Below are 26,286 nucleotides of genomic sequence, written 5' to 3'. Positions count from 1 at the left end.
GAATATTTTTCTCAACGGTCAACATAGGCGTGGATTTTTTAAAGAATATTTTTTCAAGGCTCTACATAGGCCGCGAACATTTAAGGCGTGGACTTTTTGAAGAATATTTTTTCAAGGCTCTACATAGGCCCCGAACATTTAAGGCGTGGACTTTTTAAAGAATATTTTTTCAAGTCTATACATAGGCCCGAACATTTAAGGCGTGGACTTTTTAAAGAATGTTTTTTCAAGGCTCTACATAGGCCCCGAACATTTAAGGCGTGGACTTTTTAAAGAATATTTTTCAAGGCTCTACATAGGCCCCGAACATTTAAGGCGTGGACTTTTTAAAGAATATTTTTTCAAGTCTATACATAGGCCCGAACATTTAAGGCGTGGACTTTTTAAAGAATGTTTTTTCAAGGCTCTACATAGGCCCCGAACATTTAAGGCGTGGACTTTTTAAAGAATATTTTTCAAGGCTCTACATAGGCCGCGAACATTTAAGGCGTGGACTTTTTAAAGAATATTTTTTCAAGGCTCTACATAGGCCCCGAAACATTTAAGGCGTGGACTTTTTAAAGAATATTTTTTCAAGGCTCTTCATAGGCCCCGAACATTTAAGGCGTGGACTTTTTGAAGAATATTTTTCAAGGCTCTACATAGGCCCCGAACATTTCAGGCGTGGACTTTTTAAAGAATATTTTTTCAAGGCTCTTCATAGGCCCCGAACATTTAAGGCGTGGACTTTTTGAAGAATATTTTTTCAAGGCTCTACATAGGCCCCGAACATTTAAGGCGTGGACTTTTTAAAGAATATTTTTTCAAGGCTCTACATAGGCCCCGAACATTTAAGGCGTGGCCTTTTTAAAGAATATTTTTTCAAGGCTCTACATAGGCCCCGAACATTTTGAGGCGTGGACTTTTTAAAGAATATTTTTTCAAGGCTCTGCATAGGCCCCGAGCATTTAAGGCGTGGATTTTTTAAAGAATATTTTTTCAAGGCGTGGATTTTTTAAGAACAGTTTTCCAAAAGAACCCGACCCTATTTAAGGCGGAGATTTTTTAAAAATGGTTTTACAAAATAATCCGACCCTATGTAAGACGGGGATTTTTAAAGAATATTCCTAAGGAACCGACAATTTAAGGCGTGAATGTTTTGAAGAATATTTTTTCAAGAACCCAACCATTAATGGTGTGAATTTGTTAAAGTATATTTTTCCTAAGATTTTTTTACCCTCCACCATAGTATGGAGGGTATATTAATTTTGTCATTCCGTTTGTAACTCATCGAAATATTCACTTCCAACCCTATAAAGACGATCTAGCCATATCCGTTCCGCGTTTTGGGTTTGGTTCTAAGACTCTGTTGTAATCATTTTACCTGCGGAGGATATCGAGATAAAAAACTAGAACGTAAGGTTCGATAATGAACTATATAAGAACTATAACCCAGCCAGCCATTTAATGTCTTGAAAACCGCATGTGATTTTTAAGCTCTTCGATCCCGAATAAAAATAATGTCTTCTTCTATTATTATAAACTATTATTTTATTTATCCTCCTTTACGACTCAATCAAATGGCAGTTGTCTAAATGTTCCATATAGACCAAATTCCGCTTCATATGGTACAATATCACCGGTTCTTAGCTCTTCTGATACCCCATATAGTGTGTCCTCGTCAAAATAGCTGCGATAATTATGTAACATATCTTCCATATAGGCAATGCATTCGGCAATATGGCCATTGCTACCGCCATACTCTTCGGGTAGATTACGTTTCGGTATGTGATCGTATAAATCCTCCATGGTCTTGATGACATGGATCTAAAAGTAGGAAAGAAGAATTCAAATAAAATAAAAAATTAAAATTAAAATTCCTGTCATCCTCCCTTTACCGGTTGCAATTTTTGGTTTTTCAGCAATATCAACATCATATTTATATGTCGTTGTATCTCCTTCGAGGCATTTATGACATAGACCTCTTTGATGCGCAACGGACAACATTCCTCCAGCCAGGTATAGTATCGCTGAAATATCGTGCGATCGAATCGCTGCAGATGATCATAGTTAATATTTTGTAAATCTAAAATTTGTGACACGCCCGCCACAGTGGCATAGTCATTTTCCAGTGAAATAATTTCCATGGCCATCATAATGAACTGGAAGATCTCCTTGACGTGATAGAAGCTGGGGTCGAACTGGCCAAAGCGGGCAATAAGTATGGCAGATTTGTCCGAACACTTGGGAAATTCGGGATAATAGTGGACGCTGGAAAGGGGAAACAATTATTTCACTTCGATATGATTGGAATCGAATTCTTACCCCAATCGATTAATATCAAATATTCGACGTGTTATACAACGATTCCGATAGACCTCGGGAAAAACATTGTAGAAAGTGAAAAATTTATCGATGCGCCGTTTTGTCTCCTCCAAACTATAGCGGCAACGTCGTAAAAATGCTATTAAAAATTCATCAGATGTTCGGGCCCGCAAATGTCGTTGCTTTCGTATCCATTCCCGCAGAATCTGTAAATCCTGATGTATACGTTCCGGTGTTTCATTTAAATCCCGACGGGCTATTTCAGCCAATGTTGGTGATAGGGGTCTCATATTTAGGCGATTCGCAAAAGTTTGTTAGCACTGGTCTCCGGCTAATTGGTAACTGATTGCCGTGATTGGAAATCAATTGGTTTTTACGATCCACGAATCGATTTTTTTTATTAGTTCGTAATGCGTTCATGTAAATTCCAGATAGTCATGGATAATTGATGTGACTATTCGATGAGATAAGCTACCGGATGGGGTCTGGATTTTTTGTTTTTTCTTGTCTATACATTATCTACGGATATAATCAATCAGTGGCGATTATTGCCGAAAAATATACGCATGGACACTAGGCAACACTATTTTTCCAAAGAACCGAATGTTTAAGTTGTGGAGAATATTTTTTTATGGACCCGACCATATTTTAGGCGTGGATTGTTTAAAGAACATTTTTTCAAGGACCCAACCAATAAAGGCGTGGATTTTTTAAAGAATATTTTTCAAGGACACAATAAAGAATATTTTGAAGGTCCTTTAAAGGCGTAGATTTTTTAAAGAATATTTTTCAAGGACACAACCAAGAATATTTTGAAGGACCTTTTAAGGCGTGGATTTTTTAAAGAATATTTTTCAAGGACACAACCAAGAATATTTTGAAGGACCTTTTAAGGCGTGGATTTTTTAAAGAATATTTTTCAAGGACACAACCAAGAATATTTTGAAGGACCTTTTAAGGCGTGGATTTTTTAAAGAATATTTTTCAAGGACACAACCATGAAGGACCTTTTAAGGCATGGATTTTATAAAAAATATTTTTGAAGGATATTCTAAGGCGTGGATTTCTTAAAGAATATTTTTGAAGGACCTTTTAAGGAGTGGATTTTTTAATAAATGTTTTTTCAAGGACGTGGATTGTTAAAGAATGTTTTTTTCGGGGACGTGGATTTTTAAAGAATGTTTTTTTTCAGGTACGTGGATTTTTAAAGAATATTTTTGAAGGACCTTTTAAGGCGTGGACATTTTAAAGATTATGTTTTCAAGGACCATTTAAGGCGTGGATGTTTTAAAGATTATTTTTTCCAGGACCATTTAAGGCGTGTATTTTTTAAAGAATATTTTTGAAGGACCTTTTAAGGCGTGGATTTTTTAAAGATTATCTTTGAAGACCTTTTACGGCGTAGATTTTTTAAAGAATATTTTTGAAGGGCCTTTTAAGGCGTGGAATTTTTGAAGGGCCTTTTAAGGCGTGGAATTTTTAAAGAATATGTTTTCAAGGCCTACAACAGGCCTTATTTTTTCAAGGACTCATCCAATAAAGGCGTGGATTTTTTAAAGAATTGGTTTTCAAGGCCTACAATAGGCCTTACTTTGTCAAGGACTCATCCAATAAGGGCGTGGATTTTTTAAAGAATTTGTTTTCAAGGCCTACAACAGGCCTTACTTTGTCAAGGACTCATCCAATAAGGGCGTGGATTTTTTAATGAATATTTTTAAGGACCAACCCTAAGGCCTGGATTTTTCATAGAATATTTTTCAAGGACCCAACCAATAAAGGCGTGGATTTTTAACGATTATTTTTCAGGGCCAACAACAGGCGTGGATTTTTTAAAGATTTTTTTTCAAGGCCAACAACAGGCGTAGATTTTTAAAGATTATTTTTTCAAGGCCAACAACAGGCGTGGATTTTTAACGATTATTTTTGCAAGGCCAACAACAGGCGTGGATTTTTTAAAGAATATTTTTTCAAGGCCAACAACAGGCGTGGATTTTTTAAAGAATATTTTTTCAAGGCCAACAACAGGCGTGGATTTTTTAAAGAATATTTTTTCAAGGCCTACTCCAGATGTAGATTTTTAGAGAAGGGTTTTTCCAGGCCTTCTCCAGATATGGATTTTTAATGAATATTTTTTGAAGGATCCCACACGACCATTTATGTTTTCTCGATGATAGGGTGTAATATAGGGCATCACAAATATATGTGTCATTTGTTTTTGTTTACTACACCCCAACAAAATAGGCAAATCATTTAATAATATTTATTGATTAAATTAACGTAACATTTTCTGTTTTTATCACTTTCTGTTTCTAGAAGCACTTACCAAAATATACCCCCGCCTATAGATAACATCTCTATCCCCACTCCTCAATTTTTGCAACAAATTTCACTGGAATAATTATCGTTATCGGAAAAATAACACAGTTCTCGCATTGATAGATGATATGACCTTATCACTTCGTTGGGGTGACAATCTACATATATCAGATTTTCCAGACACCTGACTGCCAGACATCGTCCATTTGTTGCTGTGGTTTTTGTTTGTTTATCTACCCACTTTCGGAATATGTAAATTAATGTTATGGGGTGCAAAAAATATCCACCAGTTGAAATCTATCCACCAACAAGGATATACTCGGGTATAGTCAATCACACGGTTACAACAAATGCCCAATAAATTGCCTCCGCCAAATGTGGATATTGCAAAGACGGTGCAGAATGAAAATCGGGAATTATGTGAAGAGAACTTGGCTGCTCTGCAAATATGGCTAAAGAAGACACCACATTTAAAGGTCCGTCAGAATCCGAATTTGTTGTTGGCATTTCTTCGATGTTGCCGTTTCGATTTGGAAGAAACCAAAAAACGTTTGGATGGTTTTTATTCCCTTAAGGCTGGGTTTCCGGAAGTTTTAATGCAACGTCGTTTGGATGAGCATTTGATGACACTATATAGGAGTGGGTGAGTATGTAAGACTAAAATCCACGCCTTGATGCCCGTTGAAAAAAAAACATTCTTAAAAAAAATCCAACCCTTTGAAATCCAAATACTCCCTTTTTAATTTACCCGATATTCAATAACAAAAAAATTCTTCTTCTTTTCCTCCCCGCACCAGCATTCACACAATACCACTGAACCCAATTTCCCCCGACGGCCCACGACTTGTCATATCACAATTTAGTAAATACGATCCGAAGATATTCAATCCCAAAGATATTTATAAATTATTATTTATGCTGTTGGAGATCATGGCCGTTGAGGAGTCGAATGTGAGTGCCTACGGAATTGTACACATTGTGGATGTGCGCGATGTCAGCATGGAACAAATGATGCAATATCATCCGTCATTGTTGAAAAAATCCTGGATGCTAATGGAACATTGTTTCCCATTGCGTGTCAATGAAATTCACCTGATAAATATGCGCAAAGAGCGTAGGGCCATGTTTAATTTTGTAACATCATTTCTGCCGAAAAAAATGTCGCTGAAGGTATGTGTCCGAGAAATAATAGAATTTAAAAATAATTGTGGTTTTCTATGGTTTTGTTTTAGTTCATTGTCCACGAAAAAGCGGAGGACCTGTATGCGCACATACCACGCGATGCCATGACCGTGGAATATGGTGGCCACAATGGCTATCAATTTGAGTCCCTCAAACACTGGGAATCCGTAATGCTGAAATATCAGAACTATTTTGCCACCGATGACAATTATGGCACGAACGAAAAACTTCGCATTAGCATCGGTAATAGCCTGGAGATTTCATTGCTATCCGGTCTGAATGGTTCATTTCGTAAATTAAATGTTGAATAACAGGGAGTGTGTGTGTATGTTTGTTTGTTTGTGTAAAATAAAACAGCGATTACATATTAAATAATATCCATTGGATATCTTTTGGTAAATAATTTGTATGTAATGACTTTCCAACAATAGGTATTATTTTGAATTACCCTATATTTCGGTAGTTGTCACATGAGTATTTTTATTGACATTTGACTAGAATGAAACGACACACCCTCTTTCAATTGGATTTAAGTTTGGAAGAAATTTTATGATAGGCAATGTTTAGATGTGACAAACAAAGGGACGGACATTTGAAAATCGGGATCAAATGGTCTCAAACGGATTTGGAGTCGAAAACCAATATTTCTATGAAACACTTTTTTGCCGTAGCAAAGTTCATATACAGGGTGAGATAAAAAAACTGCAACAAAGTCAAACGCCATAATTTTAATTTTGTTTTTTATTTATTTATTTTTTTTTTTTTTGAACGAAAGCAAAAAATATCGGAAATAGCACCAAATTTTAGAATAAGTTTAGATTTATTCGAATTGTTCACCTTTGGCACGAATTATGGCCTTCAAACAGCCAATGAAACCGTCACAGGCTGCCCGAATGTTGCTCTGCGGTATTTTGACCCATTCCCGGGAAGCGCTTGCTTGAAATGATCGACTCTTTGTTATATTTTAGTGCCAACCTTGTTTTCCAAAATACTCCAGACACAATAGTCTAACGAATTGGTATCCAGAGATTTTGGTGGCCATTGTTCGCTGGAAATGACGCGAGGAACCTCAATTTGTAATCAAGGCTTTAATACAGCCTCCAGAATATTTTCGCGATAATATTCGGAATTTATTTTGATACCACGGTCGATAAATACGAGCAGAGAGCGACCATCGGCTGTTATGGCGTCCCACACCATCATCATGGCCAGCGCTTGAGTTCTGGTGGCCAACCGAAGGTGCGCATTTTCAGCTGTCCTCCTTTGCAAGTAAACACGATAATTTTGTTTGTTTACAAACTGCTGGACAACGAATGTTTTCTCATCGCAGAAAACTAAATTCGGCAGTTCATCACTTTCGGCCAAGCGAAGCAACTTCATTGTGTCTTTGTGCATTATCGATTTATGCATGTCCGTCTGACCTTGTTAAATTGTAAACAAAGTACAGGTCGCATTTACGATCCGAATTGGATGAAATTTGGCACAGCGTATGAATTAGGTCTAGAATAACATGTGCTAAGTTTCGTGAAAATCGGTCCAGATTTAGATATAGCTCCCATATATATTTTTGTCCGATTTAATGTAAATGGTGTACCAAAGTCCCTATATATCTTTCGATGTGCACGAAATTTGACATAGCGTCTATAATAATGTGTGCTAAGTTTCATGAAAATCGGTTTAGATTTAGATATAGCTCCCATATATATAGTTTCGCCCGATTTTAGGTAAATGGTGCACCAAAGTCCCTGAAAATCATCCGATTTGCACGAATTTTGGCATAGCGTACTGAATTAAGTCTAGAATGATGTGTGCTAAGTTTTGTGAAAATCTATTCAGATTTAGATATAACTGTCATATATAGTTTCGCTCGATTTTAGGTAAATGGTGCACCAAAGTCCCTGTATATCTTTGTTTGGAATGATGTGTGTTAAGTTTCATGAACATCTGTTCAGATTTAGATATAGCTTCCATATGTATTTTCGGCCGATTTAAGATAAATGGTGAACCAAACTCCCAGCATTGGTCCGATTGGTACAAAATTTTGCACAGAGTATTGAATTATATCTAGATTGGTATATTCCAAATTTTGTTTAAATCGGTTCAGATTTACATATAGCCCCCATATATAGTTTCGCCCGATTTTATGTAAATGGAGCCCCATACTGCCAATATTGGTCCGATTGAGTCAAAATTTGGCACAGTACTGTTTTAGGTTTGGATGGATGTATGCAAAGTTTTCTTGGAATCGATTGAGATTTAGATATAGCTCCCAAATATATTTTATATGGTTGACATTAAATTTTCCATAAATTTTAGATTGGTATGTGTATGGGTCGTTTTAATTTAGTTCAAATATCTATATACGCGGTGATCATATCTTGTATGTACCCAAAGTGGTGAAGGGTCGGCCCCGTCCGACTTTTGAACTTTTCTTACTGGTTTTTTAATATAGCTGGGAAGACGTCAGACCTCGCCGCATATGTTCAGTCACGTCCCGACTATACTTCCTGACCTATTGATTGAATTTTTAAAAGCTAGGCGTCCAACTGACTGCATTGCATTTTATGCTCACCCAATTCGTTTTATATAATCCCCTTTTTAAAAAAATTCAACACCATAACATTTTCCATTTATCTTACATTGTGTTTATCCTTTTATTTTATTATTAACTTACAATATTTTCTACATACATATATATAACATTATTAAAATTATAATTAATAATCTAGATGGTATTTAATCCTTGGTTTGTTCGTTTTGCTGCTTCTTCTCCTTTTTTTAATTTAATCTCTGGACTTAGATACTACACACATTGTCGGTGTTGTTGTTGTTTTTTACTATTTGGCCACACAAGAGTTGAGAGAGCGATAGTAGCATCTTTTGGCCTATCATCCTGCTGTTCGCGAATCTTCGCTTCGAACGCCCCTCCCCTCATCATGTGGTACATTTTTGTTTAAATGTTGCATTCAATGATGAATGGGGTGTTGGGACTGTCGTTGTTGTTGTTGACATGGTTGATGCTGTTGTTGGTGATCCATGATGTCCTCCTAGCCGTGTGTTTTCGCCACCACCTCCTCCTCCTCCGCTAACTGTAATACTATTGAAAATATTGTTACTGGAAATTGCGTGCCTATTTGGCATGTTGTTATTGGTGTTGTTGTTGCCATTGACACGTAAGTTATTGCTGTTGTTGTTGTTATTTGTCTGATATGTTGTTGCTCCATGTAAATTTGTTGGTGAAGTTGTTGCAGTCGCTGTCGTTGCTGTCTTACTGCCACTCATTGTCGTCGTACATTTGTTGATGTTCTGCACAATCAAATTGAGACAATCTAAACTTGAACCATTCGGTGACGATGATGAATCGTATGAATCTGTAAAAAAGAGAATAAAGAGGGAAATTATAAACAGGAAGGGGAGGTGATAAGAATAAAAATATTCAGTAATGTAGTCAATTTATGTCTGGGACACAAACATGTAGTATGGTATTTCGATATATTGATCTGAACTCGATGTATAAAAATAAAGTAAGGCTAGTTCTAGTGTTTCTGATTACAACGAAATATCTGTTTCCTAAGGAAATTCATATTTCCTGAGAATTGGACCTCCCTTCTCCTGATGCTTTTTATACTCTCCACCAAAAAATGAAGTTTAGATTAAATTTGAAATCGGACAAAACTAAATGTGTATATACACCAATTTCGTTCAATGCAAAATTGCACATTAATCGGACCTTCTTATAGTCAATATAAATTGGAAAAAAACCATTTATGAGATACTGTAGTTTCTTGAAAAATATTTATTTACAAAAATCTAAGGCTTGACAAATATTAATTAAAAACAGTAGAAAAAAATAATAATTCGCTTTAAAAATGATTATTTTTTATAAAAAAAACATCGGAAAAATCTAATTGAAAATATGTGGCGCTCAACGTGTGCCCACTTACATTAATTCTTTTTTTGTTGTTTTCAATTATTTGCAATTTCAAATTGAGTTTTATATTTTTTTTTTTAATTTCCTATAAAAACAAATTGGAAAATCTACATTTATGGCGCCCAATAAGTTACATTTTGATAATAATATTTGTATGCCTTCCACCATAAGGTAGATTTCGTTTGCAACACCTCGAAATATTCACCTGAGGCCCTCTAAATTATATATTCTTGATCAGAACAAAATGTCAAAATGTGAGCGAAAAAAAAAACAAAAAGAACAATGAAAGAGAGAGTTTCAAAGGAACTATGTAGGAGTCGGAACTATATGGAGCAAAGGAACTATTTGGAGCAAAGGAACTGTATGGAGTAAAGGAACTATATATGGAAAAAACAAAAAACGAAAAAAGAACGATGAAAGAGAGAGAGAGAGAGAGAGATTCAAAGGAACTATGTAGGAGTCGGAACTATATGGAGCAAAGGAACTATAAAGAGCAAAAGAACTGTATGGAGTAAAGGAACTATATTGAGCAAAGGAACTACATTAAGGAACTAGTTCCTTTTTGAAAAAGAAACGAGGAAGATCGATCCGCTAAGTGAACTAGATTGCCCAACTCTAGAGATAAGATATTTCTGTATTTTGGGCATTTTTGACACATATGACATGAATAGAATTGGCTGTAATTTGGTACTTTATGTTCTTATTAGGTAGAAAAATTCCCTACAAAAAATGATCGCTTTCGGTTCACTTCTTAAGATATCCCCCATATAACAGTACTCAATATTATTCTTTATTTTGGGGAGTTTGGTCACTCGTTTTTATCGAATTAGCTGTAATTTTATATTTTAGGTTTTCCTAATGTAATACATTTTCCCAACAACAAATATTGGTTCAGTTTTTGGTATAGCTCCCATAACACGCTACCCCATCATTCGGTATTTTGGGGAGTTTGGACAAAATTTTTCAACCGAATTTGCTGTAATTTAGTATTTTGAGTTCAAAAAATTATCAATATCATTTTTTTAGGATAGCCCACATATAACGCTTCCTGCCATTATCCGATATTTTGGGGATAAACCTAGCATATTTGTTGGACCATTCCAATTTGTACACGTCATTCGATGCAAAAATGCATGTCAATGGGACGAACTTAGGGGGTCTATATGAAATTAAACAAGATTATGTATGATAGCCACGATAGGATTGTCGCTCCTTAAAAAAATATTTTTTTAATCACGCCTTTAGTGTTTGCTAAAAGGATAAGTTTTGACAAAGAAAAAATAAATAGAAAATCTCAGTTTAAATGTACCCAAAACATCTATTTGAACGTGGGGCCACTGATATGTTAATTAATTCATTTGTGTTAAATTTTGTAATCACCTTTTTAGAAAAAAAATTAAAATCTCCATTTGATCAAATATGGCGCCCAATGTGAAGTGGAATATTTAACATACGTTTATTAATTTCCTTTGAAACCCATTAGTATGAGGTATATTGTATTTTCTATAAAATTGTATGGAATCTGCATTTGTACATATGTGGCGCCCAAACGTTCTACCACTTACATACTTTTTTGTTGTTTTTTTGTTATAAATCAGTTTGATTAAGTATGCCGCCCAACATGGGTCCCTAAAAATATAAATCTATAATTTCAAATTCCTCAGTATTAGATTTTTTCCCATGAAAACAAATTAGAATATCTACGTGTATACATATGTGGCGCCCAACGCGAGGCCTCTTACATTTTCATATTATTTCTTTTATTCGCTTTCCTACATGTTTTTATTTTAGTAGGGAAAATAGTACCTATTATTAAGAAAAACGAAACGATGCCTAAAAAGTGGACCTGAGGCGATATAAAAACACTCATATGAGAGTACTTCTATTGATATAAAAAACATTCCTATGGTAGTCCTTCTATTTATATAAGAAACCATGGCGTCCTTCTATATATATATATGTATATATATATAAACCATGAAATTTACGCCTAGGATAGTACTAGAAAATATTTATTTCAGTAGTCCACAACTGTAGTTCCCTGAAAAATATGTATTTCAATAATCCACGCCTATAGCTCCATAAAAAAAAATTTATGCAAAAAAATTCACGCCTATAGCACCTTTCAAAAAAAAAAAATATTTAAAAAATCTACGTCTGATGTTGGTCCTTGATTTTTTTTTAATTTACTCCTATACCTCATGGTAAAACATTATTTAAAAAATCTAATTCTAAAAAATTGTCTAAAATTATTTATAAATTCATTTTAAATAAAATCTTAAACATTTTTTGCTAGAAAATTTCCCCCCATGGAAATGTGTCAGTGCAATTTATGACAAACATTTAAACAAAATACCGAATCCGATTCATTCAAAACGATGGCAAACATTTAAGAAAATTTACGATAAATTTGAAGAAAAATAAAATGGATCAATAAATCTAAATACCTTGAAATGTGTCGCATGTACTACGCTGGTAGAAATTCAATCTGTCACAGAGATACGCACCTGTATAAGAATTCTGAAATAAAAAAAGAGAGACAGAAAAAAGATTCATAAAATAAGTGAATGAAATAAACAAATTAGTGGTATTAGGTATTGAAATAAATTAAATTAAGTAGATAGGTATTTTGTTGTAATGGGAATTTAAATAAAATTTGATCTGGTTGTTGTGTTTGGTGTTCTGCTTCTTCTTGTGGTGTGCCTATGGACGTTGTGATAAAAATAAAGCAATTAAGAATTACATTTTATTATTATTATTTTGTTTGTGGTTGTTGTTGCTGCTGTTGCTGATCATCCATGCATGTAAGAAAGACGAACGACGAATGACAGCCGAAAGAAACCACCGAAAACAATTCCCTGTGGCAAAATAAGTCCCATTGGCGGCAGTCACATTAAATGCATATCATTTAGAATCTTATTTATGGCAGCAGGAACAGAAATCCATTGCAATTTGTTACTTTCCCCTCTACACATTATCTTCCCCACTGGGTGAGGGGAAAGATAACTTGTGCTCAGCATTTGGAATTAACGAAATTTTGAAAGAAAATATATTTTTAATTGTCTAACTGTTTAGATCTTCGAATAAAAGAATTAAAAACGAAAGAAAAATAAATAAATGAAAATGATTTCATCACCGCATCAACATTGCCATCAGAGAGGAGATATTGTCAAAATTGTGATCTCGTGAAGCATCGAAACCAATGGTACAAAGATTTTAGAGGAATTTCTATGAAGCAGACACACAAATATTAAAAACCAAAACAGGATCGGATATGGGGTTGTACATGGAATTTTCAATACAAATTATAAATATTTATAAAAAAGTCCTTGCAAATTATCCTTGAAAAATATTTCTTTAAAAAATCCACGTCTTGAGAATTATCCTTGAAAAATATTTCTTTAAAAAATCCACGTCTTGAGAATTATCCTTGAAAAATATTTCTTTAAAAAATCCACGTCTTGAGAATTATCCTTGAAAAATATTTCTTTAAAAAATCCACGTCTTGAGAATTATCCTTGAAAAATATTTCTTTAAAAAATCCACGCCTTGAGAATTATCCTTGAAAAATATTTTATTTAAAAAATCCACGCCTTGAGAATTATCCTTGAAAAATATTTTATTTAAAAAATCCACGCCTTGAGAATTATCCTTGAAAAATATTTATTTAAAAATCCACGCCTTGAGAATAATCCTTGAAAAATATTTATTTAAAAAATCCACGCCCTGAGAATTATCCTTGAAAAATATTTATTTAAAAATCCACGCCTTGAGAATTATCCTTGAAAAATATTTATTTAAAAAATCCACTGTGACAACGACTGAAGCCAATGGTCAATGACATTATTGGACCATAACAATGTGGCTTCAGACCTGGCAAATCCCCCATTGACCAGATTTTCACTCTGCGCCAAATCCTGGAAAAACCTCACGAAAAACACATCGACACATTCCACCTATTCGTCGACTATAAAGCAGCATTCGACAGCCCTATCCGTTCAGAGGTGTATAAAGCCATGTCTGCGCTTGGCATTCCTGCAAAATTAATTCGGCTATGCAGGATAACTTTAACAGGCACAAGATCAGCAGTTAAAGTCGGAAAGGACCTCTCGGAGCTCTGTAATACCGAACGGGGATTCAGATAGTTTATCGTGTGACCTTTTTAACATCCTGCTGGAAAAGGTCATACGAGAGGCAAAAGTAAACAGAAATGACACTCTGTACACCAAACAACACATGTTACTCGCCTACGCTGATGACATCGAGATAATGGTCGAACATTGAGAGCGGTAACATCCACCTTTGAACAAATTGAGAAGGAGTGTGCCAAAGTGGGTCTGGAAGTAAACGGCGAGAAGACCAAGCTGATCGTATCAACCGCAAGACGCCCAATGGACTCGGACCAACTGTGGAACTTGAGAACTACAGCTTCGAGGTAGTCAAAGATTTTATATACCATGGTACCGGGATAAAAAAACGAAAGACATCAGTTTTGAAATTCGGAGAAGGATAGTGATGTCCAACCGATGCTACTATGGTCTGAGCAAACAAGTCAAAAGCAAGGCCACCTCCCGCCAGACCAAACTCACACTTTACAAGATGCTTATACTACCCGTGTTGTTATACGGATCAGAAGCATGGGTACTTACGCAAGCAGATGAGGCAGCTCTTGGAGTGTTTGAGAGAAAAATTCTCCGAAAGATCTATGGGCCGATCTGCGTCGACGGTGAATACCGCCGTCGAATGAACCATGAGTTGTACCAGCTTTTCTCGGGCATCGACATTGTTAGACGTATTGGGCTGCAGCGACTACGTTGGCTAGGTCATGTTGTGAGAATGGATGAAGATGCCCCAGCCCAGAAGGCATATAAAAGCGAACAAGCTGATGGTTCACGCAGAAGGGGAAGGCCAAGAATACGTTGGAAAGATCAAGTCGAAGACAACATCGCCGAAAATGGTCTCTTAAATTGGAAAAACTGCGCAAAAGACCGACGCGCCTGGAAAACTTTTCTAAGCTCGGCTTATGGAACGAATGTTCTGTCACAAGCCAGCTACGTAAGTAGGTAAGCCTCTATTTGGTTCTTGAAATATATTCATTAAAAATCCTTGTCCTGCTAGCCCTACATATATTCTAAAAAAAATTTAAATTCTTCTTTTAGTGGCCCACATCTAGATGCCACTCTAAATCGTATCTCCTTATAAATCTGTAATGAGCTAAATACGTATGTGTATGTGTTATGTGTTCGTATGCGTGTATGTTTGTTTGTTTATGATTCATTGCAATAGAGTCCAACTAAATTGTGTATCTAAACGAAACAAAATATTTAGTCTAATGATGAGATTAAGCCAAAATTTATGTTTTTTAATTGTTGGCCAAATTAGATAAACACATTGGCTGGTGGTGATACTTTTGGCTGCAGCACAACTCGTGCATAGAAAAGAAGGCGACCCATCAAAAATGTCTAACCGCAAAAAAAAAACCCAAGACTCTATGACTGTATATCTGTCGTTTTGTCACTCCCTATGCTAAGGAACAGAACAGCATCTAACAATTGCATTTGGCCATTACATTGCTGCATATAATTGATATACATAGACATACATATGATATGTATGTAAACATGTAATTTTTGAGATCATTATATGCTCAACACCGCCACCGTGTCAAGTATTTTCTGCTTGGTATTTAATGTTGCTGTTGTTGTTCTCTTGCCTTTAGGTTTAATTGTGGCCAAATGTGAATCCAATTAAAATTCATTGAACCACAAACCACAAAAAGATGCCAACAATTGTCTAAATTGTTGTAATACAATTGTTCGGTGTTTTTGTACGCCGTCTAATGATCTGGCGAAATATCTTGTAAACGCCTAAGAGTATAGTGATGGTGGCCCTTTCTAATTATGTTTTGGCTTTCGTTGGGGGTTTTATTTTTTTATTTTGGTATAGACTTTTTTTGTTGAATATCAAAGAAACAATGTTAGTGTACTAGATGCTGGGTGAAGTTTGTTGGATCAGATTGTTTTTTTGTTCACATATTCAAAAAATCGAAAAGAAAAAATGCGTATTTTAAAATAAAAGTAGCATAGAATATGTGGTAAAATTTTCAAGTCGATCAGAACAAACTTGGCTGAAAAATGAGCGCTCAAAGTGAAGTTGGTGTCCTCTCCATCTAAAAAACGGTTGGTCCTATGATCATCGCAAGAATCATAGCTTTTATGGAAAGAAGAACATAACGTCGAAAGTATAGTTCATGCTTTATGCAAGCGCTATTCTCCCAAAAGGAATAACAGGAACAAAAATCGCAAGTTGCGAATCAATCTCTCCAATCTCGTGTTATTTTAACAGCATGCTGGATAACAGAGATGAATAATATTATCCGCATAATCTAAGTCTTGGAGTTGTCGTGGGAGACACTCTGGTATGCCACTTCAATATTAATTATTACATTCAGTACAAATACGAATAGTAGGAGAATTGTTGAAGCCATATGCGCCCAAGAGGAGAAACAGGAAACAGTTTTTTCAAGGACCATCATATTTTTTGCGAAGCGGCGATTGTTTATATAATGTTTTTCATGGGTCAACATAGGCGTGGTTCTTTTAAACATTTTTTTCAAGGGCCAACAAAGCCCTACTTATACCCTTCACCCCACTGTGGTACAGGGTATTATGTTTGTAACAGGGAAAAGGAAACGAGATAGACACATGGTTCCTTTTTGAGAATATGCATAGAATCACTTTCTGAGTCGATTTATGCATGTCCGTACGTCCGTCTGTAGATGTTAAATTGTAAACAAAGTACGAGTCGCATTTATGATCCGATTTGGATGAAATTTGGCACAAGTCACATATTTGTCCGGTTCAGATTTAGATATAGCTCCCATATATATTTTCGTCCGATTTAAGGTAAATGGTGCACCAAAGTCCCTATATATAATTCGATTTGCTCGAAATTCGGCACAGAGTACTGAATTAGGTCTAGAATGATTTGTGCAAAGTTTCGTGAAAATCGGTTCAGATATAAAAATATAGCTCCCATATATATCTTCGTCCGATTTAAGGTAAATGGTGTACCAAAGTCCCTATACATCTTTCGATTTGTACGAAATTTGGCAAAGCGTACTGAATTGTGGCTATTATAATGTGTGCTAAGTATCATGAAAATCGGTTGGGATTTAGATATAGCTCCCATATATAGTGTCGCGCGATTTTAGATAAATGGTGCACTAAAGTCCCTGGAAATCTTTTCATATGCACGCATTTTGGCATAGCGTTCTGAATTAAATCTAGAATGATGTGTGCAAAGTTTCGTGAAAATCGGTTCAGATGTAGATATAGCTCCCATATATATTTTCATCTGATTTTAGGTAATTGGTGCACCAAAGTCTCTGAAAATCGATTCGTGAAAATCGGTCCAGATTTATATCTAAATCTGGACCGATTTTCACGAATCGATTTCCCATATATATTTTCGTCTGATTTAATGTAAATTGTGCACTAAAGACCCAAAGATTGGCTGACCCGCACACAATTTTGTACAATGTACTGAAGTTACTATAACCTTTCGTGGGTCAAGTTTTTTTAAGTTCGTTCAATTTCATGTCAACGATACTTCGAAAATATACATATGTAGAATATCCCCAAAGTGGGATATTCGGCCCAGTCCGAATTTACAACTTTCCTTACTGTTTTTTTTTTCATGGACTTACATAGGTTGGGATTTTTAAATATTTCTCTTCTTGGACCACCTTAAGCGTAGATTTATTACATTTCTTTCGATGCCAATCGTAAGTAACGATGTTTTACATATATTTTCAAGGGCTTACGTTGGCGTGGCTTTTTATATATATTTTTTCCAACGGCCAATATCGGCGTGGATTTTTTGAATATTTTTTTAAAGGCGAAAATATGCGTGGTTCTTAAAAATATTTTTTAAATGGGCTTACTTAGGAGTGGTTTCTTAAATATTTTTTTTTTTCAAGGGCCAACATAGGCTCGATTTCCTTTTTTAAGGTCGATTCTTCTAAATATTGCTCTTCTAAGGTCAACTTTAACGCAGATTTTTAACATCATTAAAATAGTCGGGTTTGTTTTAATTGTTTTCCAGGGAAAGGCATGGTTTGTTTTTAAATAACAGCTCATTTATAATTGAATAGTTTTTAAATACAATTTTTGCATAGTCCATCTATACGTTATAAATGTTTTTTTAAGAGGCAATATTTGCTCATGGGCTTACATAGCCGTGGCTTTTAAAATATTTATTCAGAGGCCAATATAAAATATATATTTTTCAAGGGCTCATAATAAACGTAAATTTGTTAAATAAGTTTTTAAGGGTCCATTGTCAGTGAAGGTATTTTAGATCACAACTATGTTGTCAGGGTATTATAGCTTTGTGCAACCCCAAGAGTTTATAATGCCGTGAAATATTGGTCCTAGACCCACCTTTAAGTATACCGATCGTCATATTTCGACTATAATTTGTCAACACAATACAGGCCACTGTTATGACCCGAACACAAAGAAATTTTACACAGAGAGAGATTGTGGCCATATAATAACCATGCCTGTTTTGATGAAGATCGGTCAATATTTATCAAATGGACCCAGACTTTTGTGTGAAAAATAATAAAATTTGTATTCTGGGACATAGACCCGCGAAGTTGATACAATATCCAAGAGGAGTAGTTGACCTTTAAATTGATACGAATTATTTTGTAATATCGCGCTGATCGCTTTGAAGTTGCAGATATGATCAAGGACGACGCTATTATTTTCAGAGAGTTTCAAGTGATATTTAGGGGTGCAAGGAACCGAAAACTTTATTTTTGTAACATTTTCTAGTGGCTCTAGAGGCCACTATTCTATGTAGACCACGACATATGTTATACGGTGAAAGGTATCTGACCAAATACACAGTACTGCTGTTTAGATGATGATCAATATTCGGAGGGTCAAATCAACCAAAACCTGTTGCTCTGTGGTATTTTGGTCCATTCCCGGCGAAGCGCTTGCTTGAGGTGATCGACACTTTGGTAATTTTTTGTGCCAACCTTGCTTTCCAAAATACTCCAGACACAATTGTCCAACGGATTGGAATCCCGAAATTTTGTTGGCCATTGTGAGCTGGAAATGAAGCGAGGAACCTCATTTTGTAACTATTCTTGGGTGGCGCGTGCTGAGTGCGATGGTACTGAGTCCTGTTGGAATGTCCAAGGTATGCGACCAAAATGTTTGCGTGCCCAACGCTTTAATACACCCTCCAGAATATTTTCGCGATAATATTAGCATTTATTCTCATGCCACGGCCGATGAATACGAGCGGAGAGCGACCATCGGCCCACACCATCACCATGTCCGGCGCTTGAGTTCTGGTGGCCAACCGAAGGTGCAAATTTTCAGCTGACCTTAAGCTGATGTTGCCGGTCGGGCTACGCTACCAGTATCACGGTAACGAGAGATGGGACGAGACACAAAAGATTTATTCACATTTAAATGCTGGAGTGCTCTAACGATAGCCACTTGTGGGTTTCCAGCCAGATATAAATAAATCACACTATCACGCTTGAATTCCATCACAAATAACTTTTTTCTGGAAAATTCTAACCAAAATGTTTTCGTACGCTTGTAAACAATATAATGAGCTGTCATTGGAATAATTTTAACAGCTGTCGGACAGTTTTTTTTATCTCACCCTGTATTCACATCGGGAAACAATATTTTGAAAATCTGCCAGGGTTAGAAAGTGGAGCTGTGGAGATGACCTATAATCGGGTAGAGGGTGCAAGTATAGCATATAGGAAAAATTAGATTTTCGGCCCCGTCAGACTATACTGCTCCGTTCACTGGTTTTAATATTTTATTGTCAGTGTCCATTGTGATTAAAGATTTTTTAAATAAATTTACTTTTCAATATTTTTTCATCGTAAGTGAAGATTTTTTTAAATAATTTTGTTTTTGGTCTATTTAAAGCATAGATTTAAATTTTTTTTTAAGGTCAATTGTGATCGAAGACTTTTTACATAATTTTTTTAAGGTTCATCGTAAGCGATATCTTTTAAATAATTTTGTTCAAGGCATATCGTACGCATAGATTGTTTTAGCGGTCAACATTTTTGTATAGTCCCTATAACATATAGCGGAACATCCAGATTTCGGTACTTGAGAATTCCACCTCTATAAAAAAATCCAGCCAGTTTGTATTTATTTTGATGATCCCCGGTCCATTTTCAAACCGAAGTGACTATATTCCAGTTTTACGAAGTGACTGTAATTTAATCATTCGAAACAATTTATTCACAGAAATTTTGAAATATCGGGCTACTTTTGTACATGCTCCCATACAAGAGTCACACATCATTGTTAGTATTTTCAAGATCCTAACCCAATTTTCCAATAGCATTTCGTTTTCTCCATCGATTTTAACTACTTTTAATGTCCACCTCTGGGTAGAGAGTATAAAAGGTGCGCTTCGGTCGAACTTATCGACATTTTTATTTGTTTCTAAGAATAAATTCTGCATCCCTGGACTTATGTACAAATCGTATTGATAATATCAAATACTGTACCACATGTTGTAATTATTATTATTAATATTATCGCCACTTTTGCCTACAATTGGAGACCAGCCAAAATGTAATCAAAATTTTTAAAAAACGATTTCAAAAAAATTCAACAAAAACAACACAACAACTTTACTTTTGCTTGGTGCATCTTTAACAACGATCGACTACTTCAGGCCATGTTGCCTCTCATGCATGACAAAGTAACACGCACACACACACAGTCACACTCACACAAACCGACAGACAGACAAACGGCAAAACATTTTGTAAAACTTAAATAAATATTCAAAGTTTTATGGTAAATTAGCAAATTTGTATATTTCAAGTAACAGCAACAAAAAGATGCATCTCTATGCTCACCTAGGTAGGCCCAGGCGCTGTGTTGCCAGCCAGCTTCATGAGGAAAATATGATTTATAGGAAAGTGGATGGATATTCCTGCATTTATGATATTCATTGAGATTTGGTTTTTTGATTTTTTTTTTCTCGAATGCATGAAAGACAATAATCAGCGAAGCATTTAAAGCTGAATCAAAAAAATACAGTTTTTCCTATGCTAAAACAATTTTTAAAGGGGTTGTAGTTTGCAGATTTTTTCGTTTTTTTTTACAAATTCATTCACCAGAGAGAAATTTTTTATTTCGTTGCTGTGGTTGTTTTTTTCTATCTATCTTTCGCATCGAAGTCATTTATTTTTAATGTAACTTCTCGATGTCGGTCGGTTGGTCGAAGCCTGCTGGTACCGCGTATTGAAAAATTAACACTCACATCAAATTTGTAAACGTAAATGTTTAGCAAGAGGAAGACACAGACGACGCGGCACACCAAAAAAAAAAAAAAGAAAAGGTGTGAATTAAAGATCGAGTCATTGGAAAATGACGCCAACGACAACAATAATTTCAAAGGATAGGCGTCTTGTTGTTGTTCAATATTCAAAGTGGCAATTTCAAATTAATGAAGATATTATGAATTAATAAAAACACACACGCCCATATGCAGTCAGTAAACATTGGGTACAAATTGGGTGTACAATTTTGTTAATGTTCGAATATTGGTGTTGGGAAAATAAATATCATTATTTCAGTATTGGGTGAACAAATTCTTAATGGGACCTCCAATAGATTCTGAAATAGGTTTCTGAAATGGTGCTTGTTTTGGATATGAAGTCCCGACACATTCTTTAAGCGAAGTGAAAGTTCCTATCTACAAGGTACACAAATTAGTATACCCTCTAACAATAGGTGAACTTTCTAAATGCCTTAACACTAAAACCCCCCAAAGCAAAATAACAATCACTTCTATTGCAAAATATCAATAGCGAAAAGAAATATCAATAGAAAAACATCGAACTGTAATTATTATGTTTTTCAAATTCCATGAACCAAGATTTCCAAATTGCAGCCACTTCCGTGGGAAAATGGGATAAACATATTCAAAATAATTAAAATAGGCCGGGACCATCATAACAGATCTATATTGAAAATTCACAGTTAAGAATTTGTTTTTACCCTCCAAAAAATCGGAATTTTAAGTTGCAGTCATAGGCAAAGGGCTTAGGACCTTCAAAATACCTAAAATATGGGCATCCCTTTATATAGTGGCTTTTTCAAAAATAGGCTCCATATTTGTAATGTTCTGTGGATTATGGAAATACTTATAATGGGTCCGGAACTTTATTTTGGATATTTTAAAAAAAAACATGGCCAATGATGGACACGCCTATTGGTGGGCAGGAAAAATATCATTTAAAATCTATAAAAATCCACGCCTCTATTTCTACCTTTGGAAAAATATTCTTTAAAAAATCCACGCCTCTATAGCCGCCTTTGGAAAAATATTCTTTAAAAAATCCACGCCTCTATAGCCGCCTTTGGAAAAATATTCTTTAAAAAATCCACGCCTCTATAGCCGCCTTTGGAAAAATATTCTTTAAAAAATCCACGCCTCTATAGCCGCCTTTGGAAAAATATTCTTTAAAAAATCCACGCCTCCATAGCCGCCTTTGGAAAAATATTCTTTAAAAAATCCACGCCTCCATAGCCGCCTTTGGAAAAATATTCTTTAAAAAATCCAGCCGCCTTTGGAAAAATATTCTTTAAAAAATCCACGCCTCCATAGCCGCCTTTGGAAAAATATTCTTTAAAAAATCCACGCCTCTATAGCCGCCTTTGGAAAAATATTCTTTAAAAAATCCACGCCTCTATAGCCGCCTTTGGAAAAATATTCTTTAAAAAATCCACGCCTCTATAGCCGCCTTTGGAAAAATATTCTTTAAAAAATCCACGCCTCTATAGCCGCCTTTGGAAAAATATTCTTTAAAAAATCCACGCCTCTATAGCCGCCTTTGGAAAAATATTCTTTAAAAAATCCACGCCTCTATAGCCGCCTTTGGAAAAATATTCTTTAAAAAATCCACGCCTCTATAGCCGCCTTTGGAAAAATATTCTTTAAAAAATCCACGCCTCTATAGCCGCCTTTGGAAAAATATTCTTTAAAAAATCCACGCCTCTATAGCCGCCTTTGGAAAAATATTCTTTAAAAAATCCACGCCTCTATAGCCGCCTTTGGAAAAATATTCTTTAAAAAATCCACGCCTCTATAGCCGCCTTTGGAAAAATATTCTTTAAAAAATCCACGCCTCTATAGCCGCCTTTGGAAAAATATTCTTTAAAAAATCCACGCCTCTATAGCCGCCTTTGGAAAAATATTCTTTAAAAAATCCACGCCTCTATAGCCGCCTTTGGAAAAATATTCTTTAAAAAATCCACGCCTCTATAGCCGCCTTTGGAAAAATATTCTTTAAAAAATCCACGCCTCTATAGCCGCCTTTGGAAAAATATTCTTTAAAAAATCCACGCCTCTATAGCCGCCTTTGGAAAAATATTCTTTAAAAAATCCACGCCTCTATAGCCGCCTTTGGAAAAATATTCTTTAAAAAATCCACGCCTCTATAGCCGCCTTTGGAAAAATATTCTTTAAAAAATCCACGCCTCTATAGCCGCCTTTGGAAAAATATTCTTTAAAAAATCCACGCCTCTATAGCCGCCTTTGGAAAAATATTCTTTAAAAAATCCACGCCTCTATAGCCGCCTTTGGAAAAATATTCTTTAAAAAATCCACGCCTCTATAGCCGCCTTTGGAAAAATATTCTTTAAAAAATCCACGCCTCTATAGCCGCCTTTGGAAAAATATTCTTTAAAAAATCCACGCCTCTATAGCCGCCTTTGGAAAAATATTCTTTAAAAAATCCACGCCTCTATAGCCGCCTTTGGAAAAATATTCTTTAAAAAATCCACGCCTCTATAGCCGCCTTTGGAAAAATATTCTTTAAAAAATCCACGCCTCTATAGCCGCCTTTGGAAAAATATTCTTTAAAAAATCCACGCCTCTATAGCCGCCTTTGGAAAAATATTCTTTAAAAAATCCACGCCTCTATAGCCGCCTTTGGAAAAATATTCTTTAAAAAATCCACGCCTCTATAGCCGCCTTTGGAAAAATATTCTTTAAAAAATCCACGCCTCTATAGCCGCCTTTGGAAAAATATTCTTTAAAAAATCCACGCCTCTATAGCCGCCTTTGGAAAAATATTCTTTAAAAAATCCACGCCTCTATAGCCGCCTTTGGAAAAATATTCTTTAAAAAATCCACGCCTCTATAGCCGCCTTTGGAAAAATATTCTTTAAAAAATCCACGCCTCTATAGCCGCCTTTGGAAAAATATTCTTTAAAAAATCCACGCCTCTATAGCCGCCTTTGGAAAAATATTCTTTAAAAAATCCACGCCTCTATAGCCGCCTTTGGAAAAATATTCTTTAAAAAATCCACGCCTCTATAGCCGCCTTTGGAAAAATATTCTTTAAAAAATCCACGCCTCTAAAACCGCCTTTGGAAAAATATTCTTAAAAAAATCCACGCCTCTATAGCCGCCTTTGGAAAAATATTCTTTAAAAAATCCACGCCTCTATAGCCGCCTTTGGAAAAATATTCTTTAAAAAATCCACGCCTCTATAGCCGCCTTTGGAAAAATATTCTTTAAAAAATCCACGCCTCTATAGCCGCCTTTGGAAAAATATTCTTTAAAAAATCCATGCCTCTATAGCCGCCTTTGGAAAAATATTCTTTAAAAAATCCACGCCTCTATAGCCGCCTTTGGAAAAATATTCTTTAAAAAATCCACGCCTCTATAGCCGCCTTTGGAAAAATATTCTTTAAAAAATCCACGCCTCTATGGAAAAAATATTCTTTAAAAAATCCAGCCGCCTTTGGAAAAATATTCTTTAAAAAATCCACGCCTCTATAGCCGCCTTTGGAAAAATATTCTTTAAAAAATCCACGCCTCTATAGCCGCCTTTGGAAAAATATTCTTTAAAAAATCCACGCCTCTATAGCCGCCTTTGGAAAAATATTCTTTAAAAAATCCACGCCTCTATAGCCGCCTTTGGAAAAATATTCTTTAAAAAATCCACGCCTCTATAGCCGCCTTTGGAAAAATATTCTTTAAAAAATCCACGCCTCTATAGCCGCCTTTGGAAAAATATTCTTTAAAAAATCCACGCCTCTATAGCCGCCTTTGGAAAAATATTCTTTAAAAAATCCAAATCCAAAAAATCCACGCCTCTATAGCCGCCTTTGGAAAAATATTCTTTAAAAAATCCACGCCTCTATAGCCGCCTTTGGAAAAATATTCTTTAAAAAATCCACGCCTCTATAGCCGCCTTTGGAAAAATATTCTTTAAAAAATCCACGCCTCTATAGCCGCCTTTGGAAAAATATTCTTTAAAAAATCCACGCCTCTATAGCCGCCTTTGGAAAAATATTCTTTAAAAAATCCACGCCTCTATAGCCGCCTTTGGAAAAATATTCTTTAAAAAATCCACGCCTCTATAGCCGCCTTTGGAAAAATATTCTTTAAAAAATCCACGCCTCTATAGCCGCCTTTGGAAAAATATTCTTTAAAAAATCCACGCCTCTATAGCCGCCTTTGGAAAAATATTCTTTAAAAAATCCACGCCTCTATAGCCGCCTTTGGAAAAATATTCTTTAAAAAATCCACGCCTCTATAGCCGCCTTTGGAAAAATATTCTTTAAAAAATCCACGCCTCTATAGCCGCCTTTGGAAAAATAGTCTTTAAGATTCCTTTTTGTCCATGTTGTTTACTTCTTCCGAACATGTATATTGTACATTTTTTATTGTCGTGTTATTCGTGTTCTTCCTCAATTTGTCAACTAGACATAAAACAAGACCGTGTTGGTATTTCTATGTCGACGTAACACAGAGTCTAGGACCATCAACCCTCTCCCTTAGACGGTGCATACCTTAATGACATATTGTGGCTGTTGCTGCAGCTCCGACATTCTAAGGTGCCTGGTGGATAGCTCTTGAGTACTATCCTAACAGAAATAATGTCAACATTTTATTTAAAAAAAATACAACTCCTTTGAATGTTAAAAAAACATTTGAATATTTTTTTTAAGGCTATAAAAAATATTGTTTTTAATTTTGGAAAATAATTTACTAAATTATTACCCGAATTTGCAGACATTGTTCATTCCAAATATTTGTCACTATCGTTCGAATTGAGTGATAAGAAGATGACCGATATAAAATGGGAAATTCCCTATTTTTTTCATGGGAAATGTTCACGTGTAAATATGTGGAATTTCATCATATGTATGTGAGTGTGTGCGTGCGTGAATGTGCCACATCATTCAAACTAACATCAAATTGCCTCTAAACAAAAAAGCTCATCATTGTGGAAAATAATGTCAAATAATTTAATAATCTGCCACCAAGGTATCGAATCGAAAACTACAAATCCATTCCATTTAATTATTATTTTTATAGTTCCATAACGAAATTGGGGGAAAGGTCGTGCGCGTGTTTTTGTGGGTGGTCTGATTTGTTTCTATTTAAAAAAACACACAGAGAAGCCTTGTAATAGGCCAATAGATATCGGTTGTACATTAGGGAGGGGTATTTCTTTATTTTTT

The 26,286-nt window shown here is 35.3% G+C and overlaps 3 protein-coding genes across 3 annotated transcripts in view; 1 reads left to right on the top strand and 2 right to left on the bottom strand.

Annotated features, from left to right (window-relative positions):
- Positions 1-1,551: 1,551 nt before the first annotated feature.
- LOC133327761 (alpha-tocopherol transfer protein-like) lies at positions 1,552-2,594 on the bottom strand. The gene is made up of 3 exons (XM_061536299.1): positions 2,305-2,594; positions 1,878-2,250; positions 1,552-1,806 (listed from the first exon to the last, which is right to left on the bottom strand). Exons 1-3 carry the CDS (start codon positions 2,592-2,594, stop codon positions 1,552-1,554), a joined length of 918 nt encoding a protein of 305 aa, XP_061392283.1.
- Positions 2,595-4,970: 2,376 nt separating this feature from the next.
- Positions 4,971-6,113, top strand: LOC133327775 (alpha-tocopherol transfer protein). Its single transcript, XM_061536313.1, has 3 exons — positions 4,971-5,263; positions 5,418-5,790; positions 5,853-6,113. The coding sequence occupies exons 1-3, from the start codon at positions 4,971-4,973 to the stop codon at positions 6,111-6,113; spliced, it is 927 nt and encodes a 308-aa protein (XP_061392297.1).
- Positions 6,114-8,736: 2,623 nt separating this feature from the next.
- LOC133327774 (myogenic-determination protein) overlaps positions 8,737-26,286 on the bottom strand; it is a 38,300-nt gene continuing 20,750 nt past the window's right edge. The window contains exons 5-6 of the mRNA XM_061536311.1: positions 12,181-12,253; positions 8,737-9,173 (exon numbers count right to left, since the gene is read on the bottom strand). Of these exons, the coding sequence (XP_061392295.1) occupies positions 8,737-9,173; positions 12,181-12,253 (510 nt within the window). The remainder of the gene's footprint in view (positions 9,174-12,180; positions 12,254-26,286) is intronic.

The sequence above is a fragment of the Musca vetustissima genome, unplaced genomic scaffold (assembly GCF_032173495.1).
Source record: "Musca vetustissima isolate MV318-11 ecotype Yass unplaced genomic scaffold, APGP_CSIRO_Mvet_v1 utg299, whole genome shotgun sequence".
Classification (NCBI taxonomy): domain Eukaryota; kingdom Metazoa; phylum Arthropoda; class Insecta; order Diptera; family Muscidae; genus Musca; species Musca vetustissima.
This window is presented reverse-complemented; position numbering and strand designations above follow the sequence as displayed.